The following is a 17,887-nucleotide window of genomic DNA, read 5'->3' as shown; positions in this document are numbered from 1 at the left end:
CAATCAATTAATTATCGACTTGCCTTTTATCTTTCCACTGTGTGTTTGATATTCTCAAGAGAAAAATTACACAGCTAGTCATGTGACTTTTTACTGCTTTTAACTTTTGTAAGTTAATATCTTTTTAATGCCCTAAATAAAAGAATGTGATGCCTTTGAATCTTTCTTGCCTAAATGATCACTTTCTTCATGAGGAGAACCTCATTCTTCTCTCCTTATAAAGGAGCTATATAGTAATTAACATAAAATTGGTGCTCATCTCCTCTTTCTGTTTTTACTTTGTAAAGATTTTTTAAAAGATTTTATTTATTTATTTTTAGACAGAAGGGAAGGGAGGGAGAAAGAGAAGGAGAGAAACATCAGTGTGTGGCTGCTTTTCATGTGTCCCCTACTGGGAACCTGGCCCATAGCCCAGGCATGTGCCCTGACTGGGAATCAAACTGGCGTCCTTTTGGTTCACAGGCTCGCGCTCAATCCACTGAGCTACACCAGCCAGGGCACTTGTAAAGATTTTTTAAGTTGCCATTTCCTTAAAAGATTTACTATCTTATTTGCACTTAGACTTTTTCAAATGTGTTCATATGATCCCTTTCTGATACTAAATTAAGCTTTTTTCCCTAGATTGTATTTCTACTTAATTATTTTAGCTTTGGAGACTTGGATCTGTCTGTTACTCTGAACAAACAATAGACTTGACTACATAGGGATTAAATAATTGATCATCTGTTTTCCTTTCAGCAATGTGCAGGGTCCATCTGTGAGAAATACGGCTTGGAGGAATGTACCTGTGCCAGTTCTGATAGCAAAGATGATAAGGAATTATGCCACGTCTGCTGTATGAAGAAGAGTAAGGCTTTTAAAATACAAGAAGAGTATAAAATTTGTTTCAAAAACCTTATTTTCTCCTACATGTTAAGTGTTAAACTTTGATATACACTTTGCACAGATAATTTCCTGCTAAACTTACCCTCTTGAGAACAATTTTAAATGTAGTATAACTTTGTGTTTCTACTATTAGATCACTGGAGTTTTTTAAAATGATAAACTACACAAAAACCTGCTAACCTTATGGCAATAATTACTGTAAACACCACTAGGAGGTTTTTTTTTAAACATTTTATTTATTTATTTATTTATTTATTTATTTATTTATTTATTTATTTAGAGGGGAAGGGAAGGAGAAAGAGTGGAAGAGAAACATCAGTGTGTGATTGCCTTTCATGTGTCCCCCACTGGGGACCTGGCCTGCAACCCAGGCATGTCCCCTGACTGGGAATCGAACCGGCAACCCTTTGCTTCACAGGCCCGAGCTCAATCCACTGAGCTACACCAGCCAGGGCCCACTAGAAGATTTTAAAGCTATTGTAGGCACTAAGTCAAGGGTTGCTCTTTGTTTACTTATATTGTAACATTTAAGGTGAATTACCAGTGGTGTTATCTAGCCTAACTAATGAAAGTCTATACAACATGTCATGATAATGATTTTAGGCAGTTTCTTCCTTTCTTCCCTTTCTCCCCTACTGGCTCGCTAGAAAATCTGATCTTCAACTTACATTTGGCACTTCTTTTCCAGTGGACCTGTCAACTTGTGCCAGCACAGGGTCTGTGCAGTGGAGCAAGCATTTCATGGGTCGAACCATCACCCTGCAACCTGGATCCCCTTGCAATGATTTTAGAGGCTACTGTGATGTTTTCATGAGGTGCAGATTAGTAGATGCTGATGGTCCTTTAGCTAGGCTTAAAAAAGCAATTTTTAGTCCAGAGCTCTATGAAAACATTGCTGAATGGATTGTGGTAAGTATAGTTTTTTTTAATAAAGAAACTGTATCTTAAAATGTTTTGAGCATAATTTTACTTGGGCAGAGGTCACCAGTGTTATGAGAAAAATACTTGTTTACACTGTAATTACTTTATTTTAAGAGTGGTTTTTAAAGTTCAACTATCCCTAGGTATTATTTTCTTTTAAAGTGACCAGAATCTCTGCGTGTGTATTGTTCAATTAGTTAGTAGGTGATAGGAGTCATTCTGTTTTACTCTGCTCCCTAGTTTGTGTCCTGGGTGGGTTACTTCCTCCTTTGGTACATATGAGTAGGGCATTTTCATGGGAGTTATTCCTCAAGTTGCTTTGGGAAGCCCTGCTTGATTTTTATACTTCTCCCTTGTCTCAATATGACAGATAGCCAGCTGCGGGTTCTATTTTGCTGAACAGGAGAGATGAAAGAGAAATTGGTGATTTTCTGAAGGTTTTTTTCCTGATGCTTCAATACAATTTCTGGGTCTTCATCTTGTCAGTGATAGGAATGTCGAACAGTGTAAGATCAGATATAGGGCTTTTTGCAGATTTGTTAAAGATTATGGGTGTTCATTCCAACATAAATCTACTAAATTGTATTATTTTTAAGCGCACATTTCTCCAAGTTGTACACATGTTAAATTACCTGAAATTTTCTTAGAAGATTGCTGAGAATGACTACCTTAAGTCACTTAAATATTCATGTTTCTAAGTGATTACATTAAGATATAAGTAGGAAGCTTGCAAGTGAAGTTTTTGAGAATGTTCTATACCTGAACTGATTAAGTTTGCTTTGGAAATGATTTAGAACTAGCCCTTCTCTTTTACCCCCTTCTCCAGTGTGTTTTCTCACCTCTTTTTGTGTGTGTTCAGGAGTGAGGATGCCTCAAAAGTCCCTAAAGTTGTTTGTGTGGATTGTCACTCTTTTTGATACTCTGAGGATAACCTACAATGAAAATTTTGGGATAATCTGCAACATTAAAGGGTGTTTATTACACATGGAAGAATAACACTTTGTGTTAGAGTATGTGGTTTTTAGGTAGGTAATGACTGGTAGTGGGCGGATCCTTGAAGTCATATTTAGGAAACCTAGATTTTAAACCAAATAATGGGGCAATTAACTTAGATACCTTTAAAACATGATGTGTTACTGTTTTTGTACTCCTATGCTTGGTGCATAATAGGTATCCAAAAAAATATCTGTTACACGAAGAGTGCCTTGTGACACTATGGTGAAGTGGGATGAGTACAGGCTTGGGAATTACGCAGGGATTCAGGTCATCCTTCTTGCTTTTGTCAGTTCTAGGACTTTAAGTAGCTTACCTTTCTTGGCCTTTTGCTTTCCTATGTTCGACTCAGATCCACTTCTTTTCTTCTTTTTTTCAGATGATCTCATTAAGAATAGGTTGAGATGTAGTAAACTTGTCTATTATAGAGATCAATATTTTCCAAAAAAGAAATCCAATAATGGGGATCTCTAGTAGGGTTCTACTGAGTATATGTTGTGGCAGGTATTGTAGGTTTTCCAATAGGCCATCATATCATCTAAAAACAGCTTTTCTTTTTTTCACTTTTTTCCATTATGTCCAATCTTGACTCAGTTTCATTTGGAATTTAAAAAACTCATTAATTCCTATTAAAATATTTAATAGAAATGATCTTTTTATATATTTTTAAAACCTTTTTTCATAGTTTAGATTTGAGTATTTAGTGAAATGCTTCGTACAATGAATATGTATGAAGTCTTTAGCAATATGAAGTCTTTTCTTGTGCTTTGGAACTCATTGATCAGGCACTTCTAGGTTGGCTGTGATGTGTCCCCTGGTAGGGACCTGGCCTGTGACCCAGACATATGCCCTAGACTGGGAAGCGAACCAGCGACCCTTTGGTTCACAGGCTGACACTCAATCCAATGAGCCATACCAGCCAGGGCAGGCACTTCTAGGTTTATGTAAGTTTGCCTCGGATGTAGAATGCTTTTATTTTATATCATTGTTGGCATCCACATGCCACTCTTTTGGATAGTATGCTTCACAATGCCTGAAAAGTACCACTTGGGTGTTTGTTGCTGCTTTTATCGGCATAAACAGTATAATAACAAACACCTAGTCTCTAAGTTATTTGCGTCATTTGTGTTACCTGCCAAGTTCACTTGCATAGTAGAGTTTATTTAGCTACATCAGTTGCTTATGCTTTGGTCTTTCATCATGTCAGGAAAGTGTTTTTTTAATTAATAATATAGGTTATTAGGCTGCTCTGGTGTAGGAAGCTGTGAAAGGAATGATGGGTTATTTTCTCTGACTTTCCTTTTCCGTGGCCCCTCATAGCTTTTCATCTCTTTTCTGTTGTATACTGTTGCATTTTTTTTCTCCACGTGTGGGGCAGAGAGGAAGAACCTAAGCAGTTTAATACTTCAGGGTGTGAGTTACTCACTGCTACTGGTGCCATGGTAATGAAGTGATAAAGACTTTTACTTTCTTTTCTGGAGTAAAGCTGTTTTGAAAATGTTTTGAATATATTTGTCAAAAATATATTAACTATATTTGTTCAGTACCTACTATGTATCTATTTGGCCAGTAGGTCAGCCCAAAATCCCTTGGATTTATCAGGGAGTTAGGAACTTCTTGAGTAGTTTGAGAGTATTCACCAGAAAATCTATTAAGACCTTGTATCATCATCTCCTTTTTATAAAATGAGGGTTTGGGGGGCATTGGTAATTCTTTCTCAGTTTCTTACAGACTTTTCGATGTGTTCATATTTTCTACATCTTATGTGTTAGGTTTGACATCATAGAAACCATCTTTGACCTTGATTTTTTCCAAATTTATTATTGTATTTTTTCTTCCCTTTTAAAGATAATTGCATGTTATTTTGTGGATTTTTGAAATTTTTTTATTCAGATTTATAGGAGTTGGACTTTTAAAATTTTTGTTTGGATAAGAACCAACTGTATTTCTCTTTTGTCAATTTCTGCTCTCATATTTTTTATTCATTTTAGACATTTTAGTCATTTAGTCATTTTAAGTATCTGGTGTTCTTTTGAATCCTCACCTGAGGATATATTTATTGATTTAAGAGACAGAGGAAGGCGGGCGGGGACAGAGACATCAATGTGAGAGAGAAACATTGATCAGTTGCCTCCCGTATGCCCCCTGACCAGGGATTGAACCTGCAACCTTTTGGTGTAGGGGTCGAAGCTCCGACCAACTAAACAACCCGGCCAGGGCTCTGGCATTCTTTTTTTTTTTTTATTTTTTTATTTTTTTTTATTTTTTTTTAACCTGGCATTCTTTATAAAAGATTTAGAGCAGTGTTTTCTAGGTGATTCATAGAATACTAGTTCCATAGGATTAGTGGTCAAATAAATCTGGAAAACATCGCCTACTGTAGTCCCTTCTTAGATTTTTCTGAGAATATTGTGAGAAATGCTGAAATTAAAAAAAACCTTTTAAACTTTATTTTCAAACTTAACTAACCCCAGAAATCTTTCTTCATGCAAACTTTATTAAACCCTAAATATCCTTAGAAGTCACTTGGGGGAGCATTAAGAGCAGCAGTCCTCCTTTGTGGTTGTGTGTGAGAATTACCTCAAGGCTTAGACCCATTAATTCAGAATCACCTGGAATGGGGCTTAAGTATTTCTGATGAGGAGCCAGGATTGAGAACCAACCATTTATCTAGGGGTTGGCAAACTATGGCTCACCAGCCAAATTCAGCCCACTGCCTGTTTTTAAAAAAATATATTTTATTGATTATGCCATTACAGTTGTCCCATTTCCCCCCCTCGATTCCACTCTACCCTGTCCACCCCCTACCCCCACATTTCCCCCCTTTAGTTCATGTCCAAGTGTCATAAGTTCTCTAGCTTCTACATTTCCCACACTACTCTTGCCCTCCCCCTGTCCTTTTTCTCCCCACTGTCTATGCTACTTATTCTCTGTACCTTCCCCCCGCTCCTCCCACTCCCCTGTTGCTAACCTTCCATGTGATCTCCATTTCTGTGGCTCTGCTTTTGATCTAGCTGTCTGCTTCACTTAGTTTGCTTTTGTTTTAAGTGTGGTTGTTAATAACTGTGAGTTTGCTATTCTTTCACTGTTCATATTTTTAACTCCTTTTTCTTAGATAAGTCCCTTTAACATTTCATATAATAAGGGCTTGGTGATGAACTCCTTGAACTTGACCTTATCTGAGAAGCACTTTATCTACCCTTCCATTCTAAATGAAAGCTGCTGGATAGAGCTGTCTTGGATGTAGATCCTTTACTTTCATGATCAGGAATACTTCTTTCCAGCCCCTTCTTGCCTGTAAGGTCTCTTTTGAGAAATCCGCTGACACTCTGATGGGAACTCCTTTGTAGGTGACTGTCCCCTTATCTCTTACTGCTTCTAGGATTCTCTCCTTTATTTTAATCTTAGCTAATGCAATTATGATGTGGCTTGGTGTGTTCCTTCTTGGGTCTACCTTCTTTGGGACTCTCTGAGCTTCCTGGACTTCCTGGAATTCTATTTCCTTTGCCAGACTGGGGACGTTCTCCTTTATTATTTGTTCCAATAAGTTTTCCACTCATCACTCTCCCTCTTCCCCTTCTGGTACCCCTATAATTCAGATGTTGGAATGTTTAAAGATATCCTGGAAGTTCCTAAGCCTCTCCTCAGTTTTTTGAATTCTTACTTCTTCATTCTTTTCTGTTTGGTTGTTTCTTTCTTCCTCTGGTCCACTCCATTGGTTTTAGTCCCAGATTTATTCCATCACTGTTGTTTCCCTGTGCAATTTGCTTCGTTTCACTTAGTGTAGCCTTCATTTTTTCATCTAATTGGCAACCAAAATAAACCAGCTCTGTGAGCATCCTGATCACTAGTGTTTTGAACTGTGTGTCTGATAGGTTAGCTATCTCTTGGTCACTTAGAAGTATTGGCTCTGGGGCTTTGAGCTGTTCTTCTGCTTGAGCCGTAATGTTTTGGTCTGTTCACCCCTGTTAGGTATGAGGGGCGGAGGCTTAGGTGTTCACCAGAGCGGGTCTACCCAGTTGCTGGTTTGTGACTGGGGGCGGGGTCAGAGAGGGAGCAATGGCGTTTGTTCTGCTCTCTCTCGGATTTTGGTCCCCTCTGCCATTTCCTACAAGCAAACTGGGCCCTTCTGGTGCTGGTTCCCGGGTGTGTGGGCTTGTATACCTTCTAGGACCCTGTTGGTCTCCCCAATGAACTCTCCTGTGAGGCTGGGAGCCTCTCTTGGCACTTCAACCCCCAAAGTTTTTCCAGTTGGTGCTTTTATGCTTTATTTCTTGTCCCTGGAGCCCTGGGTTGTGCTGTTTGTCTCACTGACCGTTTTTAAACCTTCGTGGTTTATCTGTGTGCAAATGTGTGTCCATGGTCAGCCAGCCACCTTGCAAGCCTTACTGGATTTGCTTGTTTCATCCCTGTGCCTGGTCTGCTGATCACTGCCTTTTCTTGCCGGGACCCCTCTCTGCTGGCCACTTACTCTGCCCCTCTTACCAGTCTGGATGAATGGTTCACTGTTGTTGGACTTTGGTACAGTTCAATTTTTCTGTGTTTTGGTACAGTTCAATTTTTCTGTGTTTTAGTTGTGTTTTTGTTTCTAATTCTTTGTTGTCCTTAAATTTGGTTGTGCGAGGAGGTACAGTGTTTCCACCTACACCTCCATCTTGGCCAGAAGTCTTCTTTTTACCTTGGATTTTTTTTTTTTATAAAGAAGGTCTTTTTATTTTTTAGATTTTACTTATTTATTTATCTTTAGAGGGGAAGGAGAGAGGGAGAGAAACATCAATGTATGGTTGCCTTTTGTGCATCCTCTGCTGGAGGATGGCCTGCAAAGAACTGGCCTGCAACCCAGGCATGTGCCCTGACTGGGAATCGAACCGCGATCCTCTGGTTCGCATGCCTGCACTCAATCCACTGAGCTACACCAGCCAGGGCTTACCTTGGAATTTTTTCAAGATGAGTTTCTTCTTCATTCTTCAGAAATTGTTTATATTATTGTAAGAATACATATTTTAAAAAATAAGTGGAATCATATATTTACTTTGCAGCACCTTATTGTGTGCTTGGTTTTTTTTTCTTCCACTTAATGGTCTATTTTGGAGATCTTTGGCAGCAAGATTATGAAGAAGGGTTTTGCAGAAAGGAGTGACATAGTCAATTCCACTTTTTAGGCAGTTATAATATTGATGAGTAGGTGGAAGATGTTTTTGAGCAGGGAAGACTGGAAGGAAGGAAATATGTTAGAGAATATAATGAACATTAGGAATAGAAGTGCATCTTTCATAACAGAAATAGCCCATCAGCCTGAAAGTAGTAGGAAGAAGACCCTTGACCCTTTATCCCTATGGATTAGATCACATTAGAGATGATACTTCCTTTCAGAGGGTATTTGGAAATGTACCATAGATGTCAGAGTAACTGAGGGATTCATTAGCATTTGATGAATAAGGGCCAGGGATACTCAGCTTCTTGCATTGCTGAGAATGGTCTTGCACCACAATGCCAGTGTGTCTACACTAATACAAAGCACTGTTCTGCATCCTAATCTCTGGTGTCCTTGTTTAAAATGTAGTTGGTCGGACCCTCCACCAACCAGAACAAGTGAATTGGAATATGTACAGTTGTGGCCTGAGAATCTTATATTTTAATAAGCACACAAAATAATTCTTACATCTAGTCAGAGATGGGAAACACTTTTTTGACCATGTGAGTGCTGATTTTTTGAGCAGCTCTTCCCAGTTATATGACTCCTCTTTCTACAGCCAGTCAGATACTCTTGGCTTCCCCCAAAACTCTCAGGAAAGTAGTAAGATAGAGAGAGCTAAGGAGCTAGTGTTGAATGGTATCCATTCGACAAATGTGCTGTATGTGGATACAGAACAGGGGTTGACAAACTGTGGCCCGTGGGTCAAATCTGTTCAACTCCCTGTTTTTGTAAATGCAATTGTCTCTCAGTATCCATGGGGGATTGGTCCCAGGACACCCCCAACAGTACCAAAATTTGGAGATGTTCAAGTTCCTTATTTAAAATGGCATAGAACAGTGTGCATACCATTGGCCCTCTGTATCCGTGGATTGAAAATAGTACTGTTTTCAATTTGTGGTTGATTGAATCCACAGATGGGAAACCATGGATAAGAAGGTCTGACTGTAATGTACAGCCCTACTCATTTGTTTGCTGTTATCTATGGCTGCTTTTGCACTACAGAGTTAGAAATGAGTAGTTGTGACAGAGACCACATGGCCTACAAAGCCTAAACTATTGATTTGGCACTTTATGAAAAAAGTTTGCTGACCCCTAGTAGAGACCAGTAGCTCTCAGTTTTGGATGCATAATGAAGTCATCTGGGGAGCTTTAGTGAAATGACTAGTGTTAGGATCTCACCCCTACCCCATTTATGTCTGGGATTTGGTCTGGGAGTATGAATTTTAAAAGCTTTCCGGGTGATTCTAATGTGCAACCAAGGTTGAGAATCACTGGTGTAGAGACAGAGGAGAACATAAGGCAGTGCAAGCTGGTAATGTGGGTTCTTGTGTATTTTACTGGGTCAGAGTGTCAGAAACCCAGACAGTGGAGGTAGAAGAAAATCCTGCTTCATTAAATGCCGTATTTAAAAGATCTGGATGCTGGGGACAGGACAGAAGATGTGCTTATCATTCTTCCTGTGACTGTGGGCAGAAATGGACAGAGAAGTCAACCAGCACTTGACAGACTGAGGGTAGGCCTTGTGTCATGCCTTCTGATAAATAATGGGTTTGTTATGAGGATGAATAAAACAAAAAAACAACAGGAGACTATGGAAAATTTGTACAATAAGGGACAGGGAATATTACCCTAAAGACTCACAGGAAGAACCATTTCCTGAAAATTATTTTCCATAGAAACCCAAAGAAAATTTTAGAAAACTGTCTGGCAATCTCAGTAGGATGTAAAAAATATCTCTGAAAAGTAGATGGTAAATGTATGGTATCCAAGCGAGATTCTTCTGGGTAAACATGTCTTGTATGGTCTACATGTTGTTTCTAGAAAATCTGAATGAGTTGCCAGCATTTAAAAATAGATTTTGCACAAAAATTTAGATTTGTAGCTTCTCTTAAAAAAGTAAATCTTTCGGCAGTAAGTAAGGCTGAATTGCATTAGGCCTTACTCTAAAAAGAACAGGGTTCAATGGAGAAATGGCTTACTCCTGGGCTGGGTCCAGGAAAGAACAAGATGAACCTAGAACTTTTACTTTGTGTCAGAAAGTGAAGTACTCAAAGAATTATGGGCCATGACCAAAAGACACAACAGTGAAAGTAATGTATTATAACCTATTGAGTAAAATAGGAAACCATGAGGGAATAAATAAATAAATGAATAAATTAAAAGTTTGATGAAGAACTGGTATTTACATAGTTACAAATTATGTTCCTACAAAATATTGATTACAAAAGAGTATCTATATGATAAAGTTTGGCAGATAATATCTTAATCAAGGGATCAAATTAACATCACCAATAATGATATCAAAATCATGTGTCACCTGATAAGGATGCAATGATCAGAATGCATACCTTGGTGTCATTTCTGTGGTATTCTTACCAAAGAGGTATGGCCTGAATCTGATCATAAGGAAACATCTGAGAAATCCAAATGGAGGGACATTTTGATACAAAATAACTGGCCTGTAATCTTACAAAGTGTCAAAGTTATATAAACCAAGGAAAGACTTCCGTATTGCAGGAGACTAAAGAAACATGGTTGCTAAATGCAACATGCAATTCTGAACTGAATGGCATTGGGACAAATGGCAAAACTTGAGTGGGGTCTAAGGATTAAATGGTAGTAATGTATCAGTGCTGATTTTCTGACTGATGATAGTGATGTGGTTGTCTAGGAAAACGCCCTGATGTTGTAGAACCACATGCTAGAATGTTCAGATGTAACAGGGCATCATACTAGCGACATACTCTCAGTTGGTTCCAGTTTTTTAAAAGTTACTTGTATTATACTTGCAACTTTTGTATAAGTTTGAGATTCCTTTAAAAGTAAACAAATTAAAAATATGTATATATACGAAGGGCTTTATGCACATATGGAAAAGTGGGCAGGAGTATTTTGCCACAACGTGCATTTTTATTTTAGTTTCTATTACTGTAATTACATTGTCACTGCTGGATAAAGAAAACAGTATCGAAGTTATAGGCTGGTTGTTATAAGGCCCCCAGATGGTAGAAGATCTTCTTTAAATGAGATTTTTATTTGCAGTAATTACCAATAACTGTATATGTACCATAACAATCTATTAAGCCAATGTGAAGGTTCATAGTTTTAAAGTTATTACCGTTTTGTACATGTTATCTTAATATTTGAATACTTTGAGTTGCAAAATAGACTTGTAATTTATTAAGTGACAACAGTAATTTTTATATAAATTATACCAGTTTTGAAGGTTTTTTTATATAGCTAATTGATTTGTTTAATCTGATTTAAGTTGGAAATAGAATTTTTTTCCTTCTTAGATTGGGTCAAGTTTGCCTGCTTCTAGAATATATCATTCCACTTTTTCATGTTAAAAAAGACCATTAACCTTTAAACAAATTAATATATGTAACAGATACTATGATATATATTGTGCAATATGATGAAAATTAAGATATATCATATAAAAATAATTTTACAACAGTATTCTGGGTCTCAAATCACAAGTGAAGTAGAATAACTGGAAAAGGGGGCCTCAACAAAAGGTAAAGTTTTAGTCTTCAATGAGTAGGAAAAATAATATAAATTTCAGTGGTAGAATTTAAAGTATCGGGTTAGCCAAAATGTTCATTTGTGTTTGTTCCATAAGATGGCTCTGGTAGCACTTTGTTGTCTTTAAACTTCATTTGAAATGATTTTGTTAGATTGTATTGTGACAGCTGCCATACCAGCATGCATTTTTTAAAAAACTTACCAAAATTAAGTTTTTGTATAGCCATTTTAATACTGAAGATGGAGTAAAATATGCAGCATTTTCAGCATATTATGCAGTATTATTTCAAGAAAGGCAAAACACACGAATTAAATGCATAAAGAAAAGATTTGTGCAGTGTATGGAGAAGGTGCTGTGACTGATTGAATGTGTCAGAAGTGGTTTGCAAAGTTTTGTGCTGGAGATTTCTCACTGGACGATGCTCCACGGTTGGTTGGCAATTAAATTGAGACATTAATAGAGAACAATGAATGTTATACCACATGGGAGATAGATGACATACTCCAAATATCCAAGTCAAGAAAGTTTTTGGTGAATATGAAAAATAAGTCTTCTATTTTATGGAAAAAAACAATATGGACTTTTTGGCCAACCCAATAATATACTTTCAAATCAATGGATCGTATAAAAGCAAACAAAACATAGTCTGTGTGAGTATTAGGCCAAAAGGGGAGAAATATGTAATAACATGGGAAAATACAGTGTAAACTCTGTGCAGGATGACTCCATTTTTGTGTTCATCCATGTGTATGACATAATTGAAAGGGAAATAAGATTGAGTGGTTTCCTCTAGGAAGTGAAGTTATGGGTGACTTTTATTTTTTTCCTCTATACTTTCTATATTTAAAATTAATATGTATGTGCCATCTTGTTTAAAAACTAAAATGTAATACAGTCTATTCTGTATTTTATATAATATAAAATATTCTAAAATATATTGTAGTCTTTTCAGTAGAAAAATCTGCTTATTTCTAGGCTAATTGGTGGGCAGTATTGCTTATGGGAATTGCCCTGATCATGTTAATGGCTGGATTTATTAAGATATGCAGTGTTCACACTCCAAGTAGTAATCCAAAGTTGCCTCCTCCTAAACCTCTTCCAGGTAAGACAGTTTGAGCAAGGTATGTATTTTTATAACACAGAACCATTCAGCAGGTAGAATTGAATTATAAACAAGTCTTTAGAAACTGATTTTATAGTACTTTCTCCTTGAGAATGCGATTACTGGATGAATTAGTTGATTTTTAAGTGTTTTTTTAAAAAAAATCAATCCAATCTAGCTAATGGTTGCCAATTTATTGCTAATTTACTCTAAGTGTCTAAAAACGTTTAGACTTAGAAAGTTTTATTTTTGCTTGATACTTATTCTCTTGTTTTCATATTGTAAAATCTTCCAATTTTGTTTTAAATGATTGGTCTTTCTAGTCTAATAGCTATGCTTCTGTTATTGCTTTTAGTGTTTGTGTTCATCAGATATTTTCTGGTACATAAATTCATTTTTCCTAGGGATGGTGCTTATGGGGAAATAGAGTCTGTGGGAGAGTCTTAGGGTGGAGGCTTTTAGTCACCAAGTGACCATTCTTCCTCCCTGAAAATAGCCCCTAAGGTCTGGTGTTCACCTTCTCCCTCTGAGGGAGACACGGCACTGGGAGGGTTTAGATTAGCTCCAGGGACTTACAGAAGAAAATGGTAGGGAGCAACTGCTCCAGACTATCTGTTCCCCCATTTCTCCCTCACCGTCCCCAGAGTGTTTGTGGCGTCTACGCTGCCTGCAGGACTCCTGGACCGGCACTCTGTTCTGCAGGTTTAGGGTGGAGATCGTCCCCAAGGCAGTGGTGGAGGAGAGCCAGAGCTAAAAGATAGCAGTTCCCTCTTAGACCTCGTAGGCTTCTCATGAAGCCTCTCGCCTCAGGCCGATTCTACTACCTGACAGAAAGCACATGAAAACTAAGGGTTTCTTACAGTTTTCTCTCCGTTGTTTCCCTGGATTTACCTATTTAGGGCAAGATAGCTCAGTAAAGAAGCTGGGATAGTATCATGGTGGGAATCAGGAAATTTAATTTTTATTTCATTACTTTTCACAAATTTACAATGTTTAGCCTTCTGCAATTTGTATCAGTTTCTTAGGGATTTCTAAGGGCGCCATGACATTTTTTAGATACGCTACTAATTATGGTCTCATTCAATGAAACAATTCTTCTACTTGGTTTTACTTTAAGCAAATTCTACCTTTAAAACTTAAAAAAAGTCCTTAGCCGCTATTTATTGAACCCTCACGAATAGTGTTAAGCACTTTTACATGAATGACCATATCACCCTCAGAGTAGACTGTGTGAGTTAGTTATTCTCCCTGTTTTATAGACAAGGCATTTGAGTTGCTGAGAGATTAACTCATCTGTTCAAAGATACTCAGTAATTTCTTTGTCATGGGTTTTGTCCTCAGAATCCATATTAGTCTAATAAACTGTGGCTGTTGAGCACTTGAGAGTGCCTAGTCTCAGTTGAGATGTGTTGTGAGTATAAAATACATATCTGACTTTGAAGACTTACTATACAAAAATGAATGAAGTATTTCATTATTTTACTGATCATGTCTTGAAATGACAATATTTTGGCTATATTGGACTAAGTGAAATAAAAAATAAAATAATTGACATTATTTTATTTTTTTACTTTTTTTCATTGTGGCTACTGAAAATTTGAAATTACATATATGACCTATTTCTGTTGGATAGTACCTATCTAGAACCTTCCTTATTGATATGGCAACTTTGTTTTTAAAGATTATAAGGCTCCGGGTAAGTCTGTTCTACTTTTGCTTGTGACTCGCAGGCACTTTAAAGAGGAGGAGACCTCCACAGCCCATTCAGCAGCCCCAGCGTCAGAGGCCCCGGGAGAGTTATCAGATGGGACACATGAGACGTTAACTGCAGCTTTTGCCTTGGTTCTTCCTAGTGCCTACAATGGGAAACTTCACTCCAAAGAGACACCTATTAAATCATCCCCAAACTAAACCCTCACAAATAAGAGTTGAAGAAAAAAATGGCAAGAGATCATGTCCTCAGACCAGGTGGAATTACTTAAATTTTAAAGCCTGAAAATTCCAATTTGGGGGTGGGGGATGGAAAAGAAACCCAATTTTCTTATGGACAGATATTTTTAATCTAATGGCACAAAGTCTTAGAATATTATTATGTGCCCTGTGTTCCCTGTTCTTCGTTGCTGCATTTCTTCACTTGCAGGCAAACTTGGCTCTGTATAAACTTTTATCACAAATTGAAATATATATATATATTTTTTTCAACTGCCAGTCAAGGCTAGGAGGCTCGACCACCTCAACATTGGAGACATCACTTGCCAATGTACATACCTTGTTATATGCAGACATGTATTTCTTACGTACACTGTACTTCTGTGTGCAATTGTAAACAGAAATTGCAATATGGATGTTTCTTTGTATTATAAAATTTTTCCGCTCTTAATGAAAAATTACTGTTTAATTGACATACTCAGGATAACAGAGAATGGTGGTATCCAGTGGTCCAGGATTCTGTAATGCTTTACAGAGGCAGTTTCGAAATGAGAATCAATTTACCTTTTTTTAATGATGGAGTTGGTTCTGATACTCATTTTGTCTTTATCAAATGGCTGCTACGAGCACATGAGTGACTATGCTGAAGAACACAGTGAGGTGTTGTGCAACTGGACATATGCAGCGTACTACTTCAGAGTTCTTTAATGTGTCTGATTTCTGCTTACTTATTTTAAACTTTCTTATTCAATTCCACTTTTGAATCAATAGGTGACATTTTATTCATGCCTCAGTAGAAATTATGTCAATGAAGTGATTCTTTATATTTGTAACCTTTATTTGTATTTTCCATATATCTAAAGTATGCTAATTATGTTTTTGGTTTTTGTCTGATATGGAGAAGAAAAGCTATGTCTTTATTTTATCAGAGTATATGAGCTTTTTTTAGCATATCATCACTGATTATTGGTAACCACTAAAGAAGAGTGATTTGCTCAACTAGTAGTTAAAATTATAGATAGGCCTTCTGACATTTTTTTCCCTAAAATATTTTAACAGCAATGGAGGTGAAACAGCACAATGTCCCATTCCAAATTATTTTTTAAACAGATGTAAATAATTGGCTTTTTAAGGAAAGCAAAAGCATTTAATGCATTAACAGGCTTATTGCTATGCAGGAATGGAAAGGGGCATTACAAGAATATTTTAAGCTTGTGACATATTTATTGCTTCTGTTTCCAACTACATGACTTAAATTAGACATAAATGGCTATGATTTTCCTGGCTTCACATAGGAGGCAAATTTAGGGAAAGTTGAAAAAATTTGTGTTTTGACTTCTTTATTTTTCTTTTTTTTCTTAAGAGTATAAGGTTTACACAATCATTCTCATAATGTGACACAAGCCAGCAAGGCCAAAAATGCTAGAGAAAATAATGGGATCTCTTCCTTGTAAACTTGTACAGTACGTGGTGACTTTTTTCAAAAATGCAGCTTTTTGTACATGATTTAGAGAAAAATTTTGTACATGAAACCCCAGATAGACTATAAATAATTCTAAACAAACAAGTAGGTAGGTATGTATGTAATTGCTTTTAAATCATTTAAATGCCTTTGTTTTGGACTGTGCAAAGGTTGAAAGTGGCTTTGCATTTCTAAAATGGTGACTTTTATTCTGCAAGAGTTCTTAGTAACTTTTTGAGTGTGGTAGACTTTGGAACATGTACTTTCTGTTTTGTTTCGTTTTGGTTTTTTTTTTTTTTTTTTTTTTTTTTTTTTTTTTTGCTTGTAATGTTATCCTGTGGTAAGGTTTTGGCAGGTACACACTGCCCTATTTTATTTTGAGTCTAAGTTAAATGTTTTCTGAAAAGAGATACGTGCACTGAACTCTCCATGGCAAATCAAGATGTGGTAAAACAAAAGGTTCAAGACAAATGAAATCTAATACTACTGTCAGTTTAATGTCCACTGTGTTTTATACAGTATCTTTTTGTTCACTTTGGAAATTTTTACTAAAAATTACAAAAAATAAAGTATTGTGCAAAGATGTAAGGTTTTTTGAAACTTGAAATGCATTAATAAATAGACTTGATGAAATCATTTTAAAGGTTCCATTCTCTTTGAACTCTGAGAACTGCCCAAAGAAGCTTCCCTCAAGGCATCTTTTCCTTCCTAAATGGAAGAGATTGTTAAAGAGAAAGGGGTTGTCTCTTTCCATACAAGTACAGATCTCTTTATTCCTAGTTTGGAGTCCTTGTAAAAAATTATGATTGGATATCTCTGTATCTACACATTGAACATTTTAAAAACACTTAACTAATCTCAACTGTTTCGCGTTATTCCCAACCACTCTTCATTGTATTTCAAAGTGTCTTGGAAGAGCTGACATTTTGGAAACTGGTCTTACTGACAGTAAGTCCTCACTTAACTTGCTCCATAGGTTCTGAGACTTGAAATGAAACGATGTATAATGCAACCAACTTTACTATAAGTTAATTGAGAGAAACAAGACTTAAGTTCCTACAACATCTCATCAAAGTTATAGCTAAATGTCGAATGAAACAATGTTATTCGAGGACCTACTGTATGTCTCTTTTGCAAAGTTCTGAATGCTGAGTACCTCATTTATTTTAAAAGTCTAGTTTAATAAGTGTCTTTAAAAAATTGAGCCTCATTTTAATGCATTGTCAAATATATGGCAAATAAGAAAAGATTTGGCATTTTAATCACCTAGAAAAAATTGTAAGTCTACAATGGTGCCCTGCATAGAATATAATCTCCCCTAATTCTTTTTCTTTTTTTTAAATTGGGACCACCTATAAATAAACAGTATTTGTTAAATAAATAAACATGGCATACTTTTTAGTACTTTAATTTAGAAATGTTAAAATGCATATTATATTCAATTTTGTTTGTTCATGAAACCATTAGTATTAATTCAGGTGACTGAAAGTTTGTTACTTTTTACTGACAATTGAATGCTTAGATTTTGTTTAAAATTGTTTTTAGTTTCTAAATTTCAGCAACAACTCAAGCAAAATCAGCAGTAAAAGAAATTATTACAGGTTCTGGACCTAGTGATTTTCATACTATCAAGCAATATCATACAGTTTGGGAAAGGACTTCCCTAAGGGCAAAGACAATTTTTCTGACCAGTTTTGTTTTCTGAGATGCCTTCAGTACTTTGTGCCTGGGTACTTGATTTTTGTCATATTCACAGGTTCATGAAAACTGAGGGTTTCTCCAAGTTGAGCAGACTGCTCTGTAAGTCCTTAAATCTGTTCCTATGGTCTGTACATTATAAGATGTAATGATTATTACTACTCCAAAGAG

General features: G+C 36.5%; 1 protein-coding gene across 1 annotated transcript in view; it reads left to right on the top strand.

The window, feature by feature from the left end:
• The window catches only part of ADAM10 (ADAM metallopeptidase domain 10), a 126,290-nt gene extending 109,635 nt beyond the window's left edge, over positions 1-16,655 (top strand). Inside the window, exons 13-16 of the mRNA XM_037053985.1 lie at positions 739-847; positions 1,574-1,794; positions 12,501-12,627; positions 14,358-16,655. Coding sequence (XP_036909880.1) covers positions 739-847; positions 1,574-1,794; positions 12,501-12,627; positions 14,358-14,452 — 552 coding nt within the window. The 3' untranslated portion in view covers positions 14,453-16,655. The remainder of the gene's footprint in view (positions 1-738; positions 848-1,573; positions 1,795-12,500; positions 12,628-14,357) is intronic.
• Positions 16,656-17,887: the final 1,232 nt, after the last annotated feature.

Source organism: Sturnira hondurensis, unplaced genomic scaffold (genome assembly GCF_014824575.4).
Source record: "Sturnira hondurensis isolate 20B ecotype Veracruz unplaced genomic scaffold, ASM1482457v3 Scaffold0008196, whole genome shotgun sequence".
NCBI lineage: Eukaryota > Metazoa > Chordata > Mammalia > Chiroptera > Phyllostomidae > Sturnira > Sturnira hondurensis.
Note: the sequence above shows the minus strand (reverse complement) of the source record. Positions and strands in the feature narration are given on the sequence as shown.